Source organism: Diabrotica virgifera, chromosome 5 (genome assembly GCF_917563875.1).
Source record: "Diabrotica virgifera virgifera chromosome 5, PGI_DIABVI_V3a".
NCBI lineage: Eukaryota > Metazoa > Arthropoda > Insecta > Coleoptera > Chrysomelidae > Diabrotica > Diabrotica virgifera.
The window spans coordinates 8,811,641-8,827,709 of NC_065447.1; the positions used below are offsets into that span (position 1 = coordinate 8,811,641).

At 33.5% G+C, this 16,069-nt stretch overlaps 2 protein-coding genes across 2 annotated transcripts in view; one reads left to right on the forward strand and one right to left on the reverse strand.

Annotated features, from left to right (window-relative positions):
• LOC114338113 (conserved oligomeric Golgi complex subunit 5) overlaps positions 1 to 11,728 on the reverse strand; it is a 69,683-nt gene extending 57,955 nt beyond the window's left edge. Inside the window, exons 1-6 of the mRNA XM_050651272.1 lie at positions 11,463 to 11,728; positions 11,157 to 11,407; positions 9,518 to 9,680; positions 3,581 to 3,741; positions 641 to 874; positions 330 to 547 (exon numbers count right to left, since the gene is read on the reverse strand). Coding sequence (XP_050507229.1) covers positions 330 to 547; positions 641 to 874; positions 3,581 to 3,741; positions 9,518 to 9,680; positions 11,157 to 11,407; positions 11,463 to 11,508 — 1,073 coding nt within the window. The 5' untranslated portion in view covers positions 11,509 to 11,728. The remainder of the gene's footprint in view (positions 1 to 329; positions 548 to 640; positions 875 to 3,580; positions 3,742 to 9,517; positions 9,681 to 11,156; positions 11,408 to 11,462) is intronic.
• Positions 11,729 to 11,736: 8 nt separating this feature from the next.
• Positions 11,737 to 16,069, forward strand: part of LOC114338119 (GTP-binding protein Rhes) — a 108,289-nt gene continuing 103,956 nt past the window's right edge. Inside the window, exon 1 of the mRNA XM_050651275.1 lies at positions 11,737 to 11,847. The gene's annotated coding sequence lies outside the window, so the exon portion shown is untranslated. The remainder of the gene's footprint in view (positions 11,848 to 16,069) is intronic.

Sequence of the window (16,069 nt, forward strand, 5' to 3'; positions counted from 1 at the left end):
AAGAAGGATAAAATTAGAAATGAGTATATTAGGAGAAGTCTAGGTGTGGCACCAATTGATGCCAAAATGAGAGAGCATAGGTTAAGATGGCTTGGTAATGTTCAACGTCGAGACGTTAATCACCCAATACGAAGAATAGCTGAAGTGAAGATTTCTGGAAGGAGTAGGAGAGGAAGACCAAAGAAGACCTGGGGGGAGACGATTGGGCAGGACATGTTGGTAAAGCGGATTAACATTGATATGACCCAAAATAGAATTGTGTGGAGAAATCCAATTAGGGAAGCCGACCCTATAATGATGAGTAGATAAAATATAGAAAAGTGACTTACTCGAAGGCAAATAAATCGTATTTTAATTTGTTTGTCATTTCATAATAGCATTTTAATAACTTTGGAAAATCTTCTTCTAGAGTTTGTTTCAGAGCCAAAGTAGATTTCTGGATTTCTTCCTGAAAGACTTTTCCAAATCCTATCCAAAACTTCTCGGCAATATTTAAGTCACTGTGAACCAAATATAAGTTGCTTAAAGTGTTGTGCAAAAATTTTACCTACGAAAAAAATCAATTACAGAATTTTAAATAATATGTGTACACACTTTAAAGAAGATTGGAAACTTGCATAGTAATTTAAACCTAACTGACCTGCTTACATATTGAAAAGATATCTTCAGCAAATACTTTTTCTATTTCAGACCAAACTTTTGTTCTAAAACCTTGAGAAGATGTGATGTTAATGTGTCCTGGGCCCCCTTTAGTCTTGCTAGAGGCAAATGAACTGACAGAGAGGGCTAATTTCAAACTTTCTCGACATTCATGTAAATTGTTGTCCACAAAACTATTTGCTACTGATTCTATTGTGCCAATATTTATGAAGATCTAAAAAGTAATGATAAAATCTTGTAAGCATAACAAATATGAAATTGGACATAACAATTTTTATTGAAATGTTTGATATATTCTTATTATTGTTCTGAAACTATTTCTTTGTGGCATTTATGTAATTTATTATTCTAAATTAGAAATTAGCCACAATTTAATTTAAAAATTGATTTTATTAACGTTTCGACTTCCATTTATTAACATTTGAATTGGAAGTCGAACCGTTAATAAAATCATTTTTTAAGTTAAATTGTGGCTTATTTCTTATTTTTAACCATATACAATAAAGAAAACATAACGTCGCTTAAGATGCAAAAGCTTGTAACCCACAAATGGATTTTTGTGCAGGAGAGTAAAAAAATATTCTCTGCATGCGAAAGTCGTTAAGTGGACCTAAATAAGGAATTGTTGATTTAATATCAAGGTATTATTAACACCTTGATATTGAATCAATAATTCTCTATTTAGGTTTGGCGATTTTCTCATAAGAAATATGAGAAAAAAGATTTTAACATAAGAGAAATAAACCAAAATATGTGAGCCAAACGTATGTCTGTTCTAAGAATAAGAAAATGGCTAATATTACAATGGACGTTTTTATACTTCTCTTTTATGTCATTTATTGGCATATAGGTTGTCCAATAACATCTACAATAAATAAATATTTAAACCGTAGTAATAAGAAATTAAAGTGATTTTATTAAAAATAAGCAAATGGTGCGAATATGGTGAAAATATATTGTCAGATCATGTTCCTGTTGTAAGAAGGTTACAAAAAAGAATATGTGGTAACAAAAAATGCGATATGAGAAGACTAAAATATAAAGAATCAAAATTGACAGTCGCATGGATTCTTTCAGAGAAGCTAAATAACATGAAGCAAACATATTATAAAGAAAACAAAAACCATACATCATATAAATTTAATCTACGTTATACGTTATTGGTATACCTATACCAATGATACAAACCAAAGACGTATAACAGATACATTCGGAAAAATGAAAGAATACCCATGAAGGAACATATAAAACACGCTGTATTTTCCTGTCACCGTGTCACAAAGAAAATTGCCCAGGGCAAGTACATGTAATAATAATTATTACATGTACTTGCGCTGGCCAATTTTTTGTGTCACACAGTGACAGGAAAATACAGCGTGTTTTATAGGTTCATTCATGGGTATTCTTTCATTTTTCCTACTGTATATTAATATTATATGACATATGACAAAAGCCCGAAACTAATGAGAAGCATTGATAAGCCCTATTGTTAACTGTCAGTAGATAAATCAATCACTGACCATCGTTCTATGGCTGTCTTTGTTCAATGCGTGGTGTTGTGTATGAACAGGCGGCTTAAATTAAACGTTTCAGTTTCTGCGCGTAGGAGATAGATGTAATATATATAAAAAAAGAATGTGTGTGTACTTTGTACGCACATAAGAAGTTATACTTCTATTATATAATTTCAACGAAATAGATATACTTAACAGTTACAATACCAAAAATTAACAATAATTACCAAAAATTAACCAAAACTTAATTAACAATACCAAAAATAAAAAAAATGAATATGAATCGTCCAGGATTTGAACCCGCGATCTCTCGATCTCTGGTCCAATGCTATACCAACCGAGATATCAAGCCCTGTGCTATTGACGTGTCGGATATAAGATATAATTACACATCACGGTGACAAATAGATCAAAGTGAAGTATAAAAATAGTTATTTTATTATCTTACGCCGGAGGAAGACAAATCCAAAGACACAAAAATTATAATAAATAAGAACATTTACTAAGAACACTAATATATTCTTTTAATGATTTATTTGCGCTGATACATACATAATTTGAAAGATTAGCAACGAACTACATACTGTCTGTCTGCGCATGCGCCAGGCCATTATAAAATTTCACCCTCGATCGTAAAGAAGTATAACTCAATAATTCGTGAATGTCATACTTGTGCAAAGGTAGAATGGAAGAACTATACATGTAATTACTCCCAAGGCCTCCAGTAGCATGGAGTCAGCTTCTTCTTCTTGCAGTACCGTCTCCTATCGAAGGTTGGCTACCATCACAGCAATCTTAACTTTGTTGGCTACAGCTCTGAACAATTGTATTGAACTGCACCCGTACCACTCCCTTATAGTTGACAACCAGGAAATCCTTCTACGTCCCACATTTCTCTTTCCCGAGATTTTTCCTTGGATTATGAGTCTTAGCAGGGAGTACTTTTCCCCTCTCATTATGTGGCCTAGATATTCCAGTTTTCTCGTTTGTATGGTTTTTATGACTTCGCATTCCTTCCCCATCTTCAGCAAAACATCTTCATTTGTTACTCTCTCTGACAATGATATTTTCCACATTCTCCTGTAGCACCACATCTCGAATGCCTCAATGTTTTTGATGTTTATCTTTTTCAGTGTCCAAGCTTCCATGCCGTACAGCAGAACGGAGAAAACATAGCACCTTAACATTCTCGTTCTTAAGTTTAGATTTATGTCCCGGTTGCATAGGAACTTTTTCATTTTGATAAATGATTGGATGGAGTCAGCACTACAATACTATTTAGGTCCACTGCAGACAGTTACAGAGCATGCGACTGGTTGCCAATATCTTGTAGGATAATGCATTTACAGAAAAAGTGTCAAAAAAATGATTAAATTATAGAAAGAATCTAGTCCTATATAACTCACCTGTAAAGCTGTAGTTGTTTGTGTAATATTTTCGTTTTTGGCTCCTTGATTCAAAGAACCTGTGGCCAATTGTACAACTTTTTGCTGGTGTACTCTAATATTCCTCAGTTCATTCTTAACACTATCTATATCCTTTAACTCTGGATCAGAGGCGAGTTGTTCTGTAATAAGAGAGCCATTTACATATTACATAGATTATAAACTAATATTAAAGAAAAAATGAATAACCACTTTCAATTTCGTTGCAAAACGAAAATAAAGCCGAACCATATTCTAGTCCCATCAGAAATTGAAAGTGGTTATTCATTTTTTATTTACATGTTTACTCTGATTAGAGTACGAAGGGAACCATTCTCGTTGGAACTTTACCGCGCTGAACAGATGGGACGTGAATTGTAAATTGTAGAATTCCCTCATCTTCCTTAGTCTCAGCATCCGTATGGCTTGCAAATTGTAGAAGCCTCGGAGGTGTAACCAGAGAAGGTTCCCATTGTTTTCATTCTGGTGGGATGTGGAATAGCATTATGTTGTTTTATATGCCATTAGAGTGAAAACTTAGTCTTTTTAATATTAAAGAGTTTACAGAAATAACAAGCAAATATCGAGCACCTAGTTTATTAAATCTCGCCCAAGTATACTTTTGCTCCTAGAGCATCATCAGAGGTATCTGAAATAACACAAAAGAATGCCACTGTAACGAAATAAATAGTTGGAAAAACTTTGACAAAAAATTGTTGATGTGAAATAAAAAATTACAATAACGTAGACTTAGTTTGTCAAATCAGGAAGGTATCCTGGCAAAGTGTCATAACATTGAGAGAGAGAGAGAGAGAGAGAGAATTGGCAAAATAACACTTACTTAACATAAAACACACATTGGACAAAACATATTAAATTATTGGATACCAGTATGTACCTACTACATCATTATCAAGTCGAAGATGGAGGAACAATGATTGACAGTTCCTTATTTGACGGTTGTGCTCAAGTAGTAGTAGTTGAGCGGTAGTGTGTTTTATGTTAAGTGCATGTTAATTTGCCAATTCTCTCTCTCTCTCTCTCTCTCTTTCTCTCAATATTATGACATTTTGCCAGGATACCTTCCTGATTTCACGAAGTAAGTCTACGTTATTGTAATTTTTTATTTCATATCAACTTAGATTTGTTGTTGAAGTTTTTGAAGTTATACTTCTTTAGGAGCGATTGAGAGTAAAATTTCATAATACTGCGCGCATGCGCACACAGACAGTATGGCGTTTAGTTGCTATCTTTCAAGTTATGTATAAATATATCAGTGCAAGAAAAGTTGTGAAAAGAATATATTAATGAAGATATTCTTCTTTAGCGGCGAATCGATTGAGGGTAAAATTTGATTGATCCGCGCGCATGCGCACACCGACAGTATGGTATTAGTTGTTATACGGGTTCTGATTGGGTGTTGAAATTTTGAAATGATCTGTCAATAATTGTTCAATATGGAGGTTATCGGTAAACAAAAATATTGTATAATATTAGTTTTTATTGATTAGTGGACAGAAATAAAATCAAATTTATAATTATAGTGACTTTTTAAATAGTTTTGAAAAGCCGTAGGTACGTAATTCTAAATGTTTCAGTTGGAAATACCTAATAGTTTCAATACCTATCTATTTGGAAAATGCAAACAAAATAATGTAGTTACCTATTAGTAGGCAATGTTCTAATTTACATAATCTGATTACGAACAAACTTTCTACAAATCTTCATCTCATATATCGTTTTCTTACTCTATATTTTGTTGTATTTTATTTCGACAAAAATCAAACTAATAATTTTATTAAATTCATATAAATTTATGGTGTAAACGTTTAGTTTGTGTATATTCCCACATGACGTATACGAGAGTTTGGTGCAGTTTGAAATGGCGTCAACTTTCGTACGGCGCGGTAGACGTGAAGTGAGTTCAAGCCCCAAGCAAGTTATTATTTTTTTATTTTTGAAGATATTCTTCTTTAGCGGCGAATCGATTGAGGGTAAAATTGTACATATACCGCGCGCCTGCGCACACTGACAGTATGTAGTTCTGACAGTATTGTAGTTCATTGCTAATCTTTCAAGATAGGTATGTATGTATCTGTAACCGTGCAAATAAGTCATTAAAAGAATATACAGTAGGAAAAATGAAAGAATACTCATGAACGAACATATAAAACACGCTGTATTGTCCTGTCACCGTGTCATACAAAAAATTGACCAGCGCAAGTACATGTAATAATTATTATTACATGTACTTGCGCTGGGCAATTTTCTTTGTGAGACGGTGACAGGAAAATACAGCGTGTTTTATATGTTCGTTCATGGGTATTCTTTCATTTTTCCGACTGTATTAGTGGTTTTAGGAAATGTATTATTTATTATAATTCTTGTGTTTTTGGATTAATAAAATATTATGTAAGCATAACATTTTTACACTATATGTCGCCGTGTTGTGTAATTATATCAGAAACTTACATATTTATTTCTAGTGCCTTGATGGAGTAGTTAGAAATGCGTTAGCACTGAGATTGAAAGGTTGCGGGTTCAATTCCCGGCGATTCATATTTTTTTTATTTTTGGTTGTTTTAATAAAATTTTTTTGAAAGTGGTAGATATGAAAGTTAGTTTGATTTTTAAATAAAATACAAATAACCTTTTAAGTATATTTACTTCGTTTAAATTACCTATTATATAATAGAAGAATATCTTCTTACGTGCGTACATAGTACACACACATTCTTTTTTTATAGATTTTATGATTGTAAGTATATTATTATATAATTTTTGAAGATATTCTTCTTTTTTGAAAGTGGAAGATAAGAAAGTTAGTTTGATTTTTAAATAAAATAAGTACAAATAACCTTTTAAGTATATTTACTTCGTTTAAATTACCTATTATATAATACAAGAATATCTTCTTACGTGCGTAAAAAGTACACACACATATTCTTTTTTTATTTTATTTATTTATTTCAACGGTAGAACCATTTACAAACGAATACAAAAAATATAGTAAAAGTAAAGATCATGGACAAAAAACATCAAAAATCAACGAATAAAAGACAATTAAACAATAAAATTTGTAAAATAACACAGTAGGTATATCCAATCACAGAAGATGAAAAATATCACATATTTAAATCATTAAACTCCCAAGTTGTTTTTTGAAGCTATTTAATGCTTGGACAGAATGGATCAAGTAGCATGTCATTGCATAAGCTGAGCATTCGCGACAAGGGAAAATGATGAGCATACTCAGTCCTATCAAAAGGAATATAAAAGAGTGCAGTGTGTCGAGTTCTATGTATTGTGTTTAAGTAGACATTATCCAATAACGAGGAATAATTAATAGCATTGTTTAGAATTTTAAATAGAAACAACATATCCGCTCTCAACCTGCGGTTCTTCAGTGTAGCAACATTAAACTGAGACATTATTCCAGAATAACAATCTATGACGAAATTTTCAGTATTTCTTATATTAGTACATATGTGCTTTATAAGCTAAAGATCTTAGAAACTTCCGCTGAACGCTCTCCAATCCATCAATGTAAACTTGATGAAATGGAGACCAAACAACAGAGCAGTATTCAAGTCCTGAGCGCACTAGAGAGCAGTACAGTAATTTCAATACAGTAGGTGAGAGATCATGACTGTTGCGATAAATAAAACCAAGATTTCGAAATCCTGTTTCCTTAATTTTAAGATAATGGCTTCTAAATGTCAATGCACAATCCAATAATACACCCAAATCTTTAATCTCAGTAACTGAATCCAAGAGTACATCATTAAGAACATATCTATTAGCTGTTTATAGATTATTTATACGACCAAATGAAATACAAGAACATTTAGTCGGATTTAGGCTTAAACCATTTTGTCTCGACCATAAACATATTATTAACATCATCTTGCAGAAGATCTCTATCTGATATATCATGTATGTAACGAAATAACTTAAGATCATCAGGAAATAGTAGAAATTGTGAGTTTTTGATAGCCTTACCAATATCGTTAATGAACAAGTTAAAGAGCAAGGGACCACGATGACACCCTTGTGGGACACCAGAACAACAATAGAATTCTTTAGAAACATAATTGTTGATACGAACTTGTTGTGTACGTCCCATCAAAAAGCTTTTTATCCAATTAACAATGGGTTCACCAAAGCCAGATGCATGAAGTTTATGAACCAACAGGTTATGATTAACCCTGTCAAATGCCTTTGAGAAATCAGTATAAATGATGTCGACCTGAATCTTATTCTCAAATGCACCCAACAAGTATTGTTATTAGTTGACAAGGTTTGTTACAGTTGACTTTCCATTAGAAAAACCATGTTGCTCATCAATAATTATGTTTCGGCAAGCCCAGGTAAGATTTATCGATACCAATTTATCTAGAAGTTTTGGGATTGCTGATTGAATAGTTATACCTCTATAATTATATCTACACTGTACTCTAATTCAAAATTAGGTACATTATACTCACTATCATTATATATGTACCTGAAAAATAATTGACAAATAGATTGACTATTTCCTCACCACATTAAGCTATTACATCCCCACCTTCATTAGACATTGCATTAGGATAAGCGTTAGACCCACGTGTAGCACTAACATGTCTCCAAAAAGAGCGGGGATTGCTTGAATATTCTCTAAATAGTTTTTATAACATACTGCTTGTAATGATTTACATCTTTCCCTTAACACTGAAAATTCCTCATATGAGTTGCCTGACGCTTTAAAATTCTGGTGAGCTATTTTTTTCTGTATTAGTGTTTTTAGTAAATATATTTATTGTAATTTTTGTGTCTTTGGATTTGTCTTCCTCAGGAGTAAGATGAGTATTATTAAAACATTTTATTGTATATTTATTATACTTCACCTTGTCTGTTTGTTACCGTGAATTGTCATTAGGTACGTCCGAACTGATACAGACACAGTCCTCGTAGCGTATTTGGTATATCATTCGGCCAAAGATCGAGAGGTCTTGAGTTCGAATCCGGAGCAATCCTATACTTTTTCTTTTATTTTTTTGAAAGCGGTAAGCCCAAAATTAGTTTGGTGTTAAAAAAAAACAAACTGTTTAAAGTATAAAGCAACTCAGTTAAAATGCAACTTTTGGCACTCCATAGGAGCGTTAAAAATGTTACTTTAAAGCACTAGTGCTTTAAAATTTTTAAGGCACTGCAGTTAAAATTGAAATGTCAAATTTTGTACCTTCTTTAGGTAGGTGAAAATAGTTTATTTTTTGGGACATTCTCAAATTGGTGTATTCAACTTGAAATAACAGAGAAACGGTCGATTTTAGGTGTATAATGCTACTAATACTTTTTGTAGTACTTGAAAAGACCTTTAAACGTGGCAAGAAACCAGATCCAACACAGATCTTCAAAACTATATGGTCGCGAAAAAGGAAGCGAAAGAAGCAGTAGCAAAAGCTAAAGCAGAAGCGTATTCAAACCTATACAATCAACTTGATACCAGGGAAGGCGAAACGAAGATATATAAAATAGCCAAACAGAGAGCAAAGAAAGCAAAAGATTTTAATCAGATTAGATGTATCCGAGATGAAAATAATAAAATACTAGTTCACGAAAACCTTCACATGCGTGCCTTCAAATTGTATTTTTTACCACATATCATAAATAACTATTATTTTTAAGAAATCATTTAATAGAAGTATAACTGCTTACGTGCGTACAAAGTACACACACATTCTTTTTTTTTCAACTATTTCTTTTGCTACAATGGAGTTCTTTTGGCTTATTGCAGATGTCCCTGATAATGCTCTAGGAGCAAAAGAATACTTGGGCAATATTTAATAAACTAAGTGCTTGATATCTGCTTTTATTTCTATAAATTCAATATATTCGGTATTCAACCTACTCCTATATTAATATTAAAGAATCAACTACCTAATTCCTGCAAAAGAATAGCTTTCTGAACTGGATCATTGGTATTTGTTAACCTTTTACTCAATTGTTGCAATCTGTTGACTTGTCGTAAGATATGGCTAGCTAAATGAAGGCGACCTAACACTTTTGTGTGTTTTTCTAATTCATTATAGGGTATTGTTATCTAAAACAAAACAGTAAAACTTATAAAATGTATACCTAATTTATGTTATTATAAAATGTATAAAATGGAATTAAGTAGGTATAATAGTAATTTAATATGATTTACAAACATATTCACACATGTTTTAGAAATACTATATAAATAGAAAAGATATCAACTTAAATTCTTCTCTATCACTAATTAAAAAAAAATGTACATCAAATGTAAAGCTCTTGACCATTAAACCATTTGAGAATAATACACCTCTCCAAGAAATTAATGCAATACCTTAAAAATAGGTCATTTTTGATGTCTCAAATTTCCTAAATTTGTTGTCTGATTTAAGTGATTTTTTAATATGTTATAGCTTTATTCTTTAACAATATCGCTGTAATAATGTTGTAGATAAACAGGTACATTTTCATTGTATACTGGGTGTACCAGTCAAACTGTGTTTTTATCTCAAAGTTTTATCTCAAAATACTGAAATTAAAACCCAACTATAGCCTCAGATTTTCTTAACATTCTGTTTTTTGATACAATGGCTTATGTTGGATAATAAAAATGTCAGGTTGCAACTAGCCATGTTTTTCATCAATACAGGGTGTGCGACAAACTTTTAACAGGTAATTCTGCCTGCAAAGAAATGAGAGTTTGTTTTATAAACGTATGTCCGGAAATGCTTTATTTCTGAGATACAAGGCATTGAAATTATTCTTACAAACTGGGGAATCTAAAGTATTATAATTAAATATTACAGTTGAATAAGTTTTCAAGAAAATAAAATTGTATTACATCTTGGTTTTGGTCCAAATCATATCGTCAGTCTAATATGAAAAACGCATAAGTTCAAAATATTCAATTTTAGACTTTTCCGACTAGGTCCGACGCCCTGAAGGGCACTAAGGATTATGAGAAAGAAGAAGGCAAAATAGCATCTGTTAGCATTAGGGACCGTATAAGTATTACGTAACGCAGGTGGGGGGGGTCAAAAATCTTCAAAAATTGCGTTACGTAATACTTGAACGCTCCCTTATCCAAAAGCTATGTATGGTTCTGTTTTCTTCTAATACAGTTTACTAGGTTTTGATAAAATTGTGAAAATGGAATCTGCACAAGTCTGCTCTTGTTAGTGGCCAAACCGTTCAAACTTATCAGTGCTTTTCTGATATTTATATAATAAAAATTATTTTTTTGGAAATGGGTGAGTACCTACAGGGTACACATTAAAATGACACAACAAATTGATTACTAAAAACGTAAATTTAAATTACCTATTTACGAACATGTGCAATTTTCAAATTATATTAATTGTATACAAGTGGAGTTTTGCAGTTAGTTTTTTTGTCTCTCATGTAAAATCAGGCATTTTTCACATTAGGCCGATGATGCATCTGTGCTCATAGATGTTTAAAATTGTCAGCAACAACAATCAGTATTTAAATAAATCAATTCTCACTTTTTTACTAAAGTTCCACTGTATTTGTTATAACTTACCTGAGTTTTAAGTCGTTCAGCATCAATAAATAATGTTTTTACATGACTGTTCATGGAATTTAGGACAGTTTCCAATTTTGTAGCATTATTTGCTTGTTGCAACAAATCTTCATGTTTTTCCAGTATTTGTCTGTGAAGTTCTTGATTTATTAATTCTATACCCTCTGCCAATTTTTTTACTTGTTCTTTAATACCAATGGACTCATTTAATATATTATCGGAATTTGGATTCAAAAAATTTACATAAAATTCTACAAAATATTTCCCTTATTAATATAAATATACAATTGTTTTTAAAATTGTTACCTTCCGTTTCTATACGTCCTATAAGTTCATTTTTAGTGTCTCCCATGGTAAAAGCAAGCCTTTATTTTTGATTATTTATAGTTTTATATTCTGTGGTTTTATTTTGCAACAATAATAATAATTAATAATTCAATAATACTGTTGGCATCTTAGACAAGTTGGCTAATAGTTGGCATCAGTTGGGAGTTGGGATGTTGGCAGTTGGCATTGGTTAGAGGTTATGTTGATATTGACACAGCATAATAAACGAAACCAGCAAGGACACTCCCTGATGCCGCCTTGGAAGTTGAAAAGTACAGGGTCGCCGTTTTTCGCGTAGTACATCTCAGTGGTGATGTGATGTGTTGGTTCATCAGTGTTGCCGATGTCACCAACTTTATTACCCGTAAGAGATTCTTTTTGAATAATTTCTGGAATTTATGCAAAAGATTAACAATACAATCGCCATTCATCGTCAATATTTTGTGTTATGTCCCAATTATTGACATAATTCCCACAGCCATACGTATAAAATTATGTTAAAAAATATGAATGTCATAAGGTTTGTTCCAACATGAACTTTTGGACGGCCCAGAAACCGTCACGAAACTACTTGTACAGTTTGTTGTGCGCATGTTCGTAATTGTATCGCCCAGTTATCGTCCCATGACGATAATCATATATTTGTCATTTTTGTTGGTGACAGCTTGTGTGCTTTTAGTCGATCAAAGGCTCAAAAAATTTAAAGAATTAAATCCTAGTGCTCAAGTCAGTCAAACCAGCACATTATGCATTTGCCCGATTACTGAAATGATCATCACGAAACCGTCACCGAAAGATCACAATTCTTGTTGGAACAGTGGGAAGGACGATCCGATGACGATCATATTTTTGTTGGAACGGATTTTCTTTACTGCGCAGGAGCGTTACCGTTTCGTGACGGTTCTCGGTCGTGTTGGAACAAACCTATAAAAGTTGAGTAAATCTGATAATTATGTACAAATCGGCAACACTGTCGATTTTCTTCACTGTCTGGTACTACGCACAAAATGGCCGACGATCTGCGCAGTAATAGTGCGCGAACTTTTCCCGCCTACTAGTGTGTCACTGCTGTTGCGTTTTCTATGCTGTGATATTGATATTTGAGTTTGAGTTGGATTGTTGGATTGGAACATATTGGAATGTTGGCGGCATTTTGGTCTTGTGTTCTGTGTTGTGTGATGACAAATGACAACAGGGACAGGAATATAGATTTAGGTTGCCTACTAACTATACAACCATTAAAACACGCCTATTTTTAACCAATAGAATCGCGAAATGACCTTCTGTATCCAGGACCGGCCCTAGGGATTTTGCCGAAATGAGCAAGATCGAGGACCGGCTCCATAGATATTATAATAACTAATATATTAGGCAAGATAATTATGCATCGAGGTGTAACGCCAATATTAAGGAGAGTGGTCTAGCCATCTTTGTCTGTCACATGCGTGGGATCGCTTGGTTAAAAGAAATAGATAGACCACAGATCGACAACTTGTGCGTTACGCTTTTTTTCACGTAGGCCTTGTCTATCCTTAATATGTCTATGACATATCTCCTTCTCAATTGGCAGACCCTTAGCAGACAAAAATTTGCTGTCCTCTACAATTTACCACCCTTAAAAATTTGCCGCCCTAGGAAGCTGTCCAGTTCGCCCACCCCTGGGACCGGCCGTATCTGTATCGAAGCTAGGTAGCACATGGGCTATGGACAATGTCAAGTCAAATGCATACATTTTGTTAAGAATTTTTAAACAAACTTACAATGGTACCCCCCCCCCCCATATTACGACAAACAAAATGCTCTCACTCCCAGAATTCTATTTTTTCATGTTTTTTTGGAGTAGGACTAAACTAAGTATTGTACGTTCGTAAACGTAGCCACATGATTTTTTTAATTAGATTAGATGTTGCAGAGACGTTTTTTCAAGAAATTTAGAAAAAAAATTGACAATTCAGTAGAACAGAAGAAGCCAATTGTTTTAATGCATCGGCTATTGGCATTGAAGTCATGAATGCAATCGACGGCATGGATTAACGATAGGTAGGTAATATTAAACTTTCCAAAAAACATAAAGTTGTTCCTTTCGCATCATCATCATCATTATCATTCAGCTTCTTCTCTTGTCCATTGCAGGACATAAGCCTCCTCAGTGTTGGAATTTACTTAATACTCAACTATAAATTATTATTTTTGTTAAGTGTTAGAATAAACACATGGAGTCTTTCTTCATGGGTTTCATGCACTTCTCCGAACCATTAGGCCGTATACACTCTTACCTAAGATTTCCTAAAAGTATCATGTTACATAAATATTATGAATGTGAGAACAGTGTTAGTTCTGTTTTTGGTATTTAGCCTGTTAGAATATTTTGTAAAGGAAACAGCTTAATTTCTTTCTTTGTATATTATTGTAATAATACGGTTCGGTTAAAATAAAAATAGTTTTTGCTTTTATTTTTACCTTTTATTATCTTATATTTCTAATACTCAGCACGTCTCTATGAAGTTCAATCTTATGCTAATTGCATCCATCTACCACCTATCCTTTTTATGTGGTCTATCCAGCGTATTGGAGGTCTGGTCTGCTGTCTGCTTCTCTTGTCCATGCGAGGTCTCTATTCTAACAGTCTTTTAATCCACCTGTCATGCTGAGGTCTGGCTATATGTCTGGAGAAACTCTATTTTAATCTGTTATTTCTTTCTGATATCTTGCACACCCGTTTTTTGATTTATTTCTAAATTACTCACTCGATCCGCAAGTCTTATTCCTAGAAGGGATCTTTTCCATTTTCCGCTGTGCTATTCTAAGCTGTGACATCCTTACTTTGGTTAATGTTAGTGTTTCAGCTCCGTACGTAATGACTGGAAGAACACTATCATTGATTGTATACTTTCCTTTTAAGGCTTAAAGGAATTTCACTGCTGAATATGTCTTTCAATCTGCCATATCCCAGCCTAGACCAATCCCTCTATCTATCTCTTGGCTCTGATTGTCTCTAGAAATTTTGATGTCGCGTCCGAGATATCGATATCGACTTATTTCAATAATGAATTTTTAATTATCTAAATGGAAAACTAGTCATTTTAAACTATAAATAGGCTTTTTCCCTCTTTGGCCTTCTTTTAACTTCCAGATCAAATGCTCCACTTATCATTTTTGCTCGTTTTTGTTCCTTTTTAAGCTGACTCGATAGTGATTCACAATTTATTTTGCTTGCCTTACACATTTATCTTTCAGAGATTCTACCATTCAATCTATCGTCTGTTCACCATTTAAAATTCTTATCTTTTCTAGATGAGTTTTTATTGAAGTTATACTTCTTTAGGCGCGATGGGAGTGAAATTTAATATGCGCGAATTCATCAAAAACCTTGTTCCCCGGCGCAGACGCATTGTACCTTTGATTTGATTGGGTGTTCAAATGACATGACAATAAATTGTTCAATATGGAGGTTATCATAAACAAATATTGTATATTAGTTTTTATTGTTGTGAGGACACAGTGTAATGATACGCTGATACGCGGAACACACATCGACACTCGGAACCGTGCGATTTTCTCAAATCGCGCAGATGCCCCCACCCAGTTCCACCTCTCCGAAACAACACCGGCACACGGATATTGGGATATTTAAGGAGGCCGCAAGCAGAGATCCGACAGTCCTGAAACGACAGTTCTGGGCTCCAAATACCAGCCAAGCGAATTGAGCTAGGCAGGCCGACCTGAGTAGTGAGGTGCACCGTACTGACGTGATTCGCAAGCTTAGGCAGGCCAACTCGAGCCGCAAGGTGCACCGTAGTGAAGTGACAAAAGCAAGCTTATAATTGTAGTAACTTTTTAAATAGTTTTTAAAAGCAACAGGCACGTACTTAATTGTAAATGTTTCAGTATTATAATAAAAAAATACATAGGTACTTACCTATTTGGAAAATGTATGTACCTATCTAGTAGGTAATGTTTTGATTTACATAATTTGATTACCAACAAAATTTCTACCACTCTTCAGATAATATACCTATTGTTTTCTTACTCTATGTGTTGTTGTATTTTAATATTTTAATTCCCTTTGTGAACACACACACACACACACACACACACATACACACACACACACACACACACACACACACACGCACACACACACACACACACACACACACACACACACACACACACACACACACACACACACACACACACACAAATCAAACTAATTTGATTAAATTCAGAAGTGTCAAACAGTAAAACGTTCAGTTAGCCTACCTTCCCACATGACAAGTACGTGTAAGTGGTCAAGTCGGGTGACGGGTGTGTGTAAGTGGATTTCACCTCTAAGCACGCGGGTTCGAATCCCAATGCAAATTTTTATTTTTGAAGTTATACTTCTTTAGGCGCGATTGAGAGTAAAATTTCATAATACTGCGCGCATGCGCACACATACAGTATGCCGTTTAGTTGCTGAATCTTTCAAGTTATGTATAAATATATCAGTGCAAGAAAAGGTGTAAAAAATATATTAGTGTTTTTAGTAAATATATTTATTATAATTTTTGTGTCTTTGGATTTGTCTTCCTCGGGAATAAGAT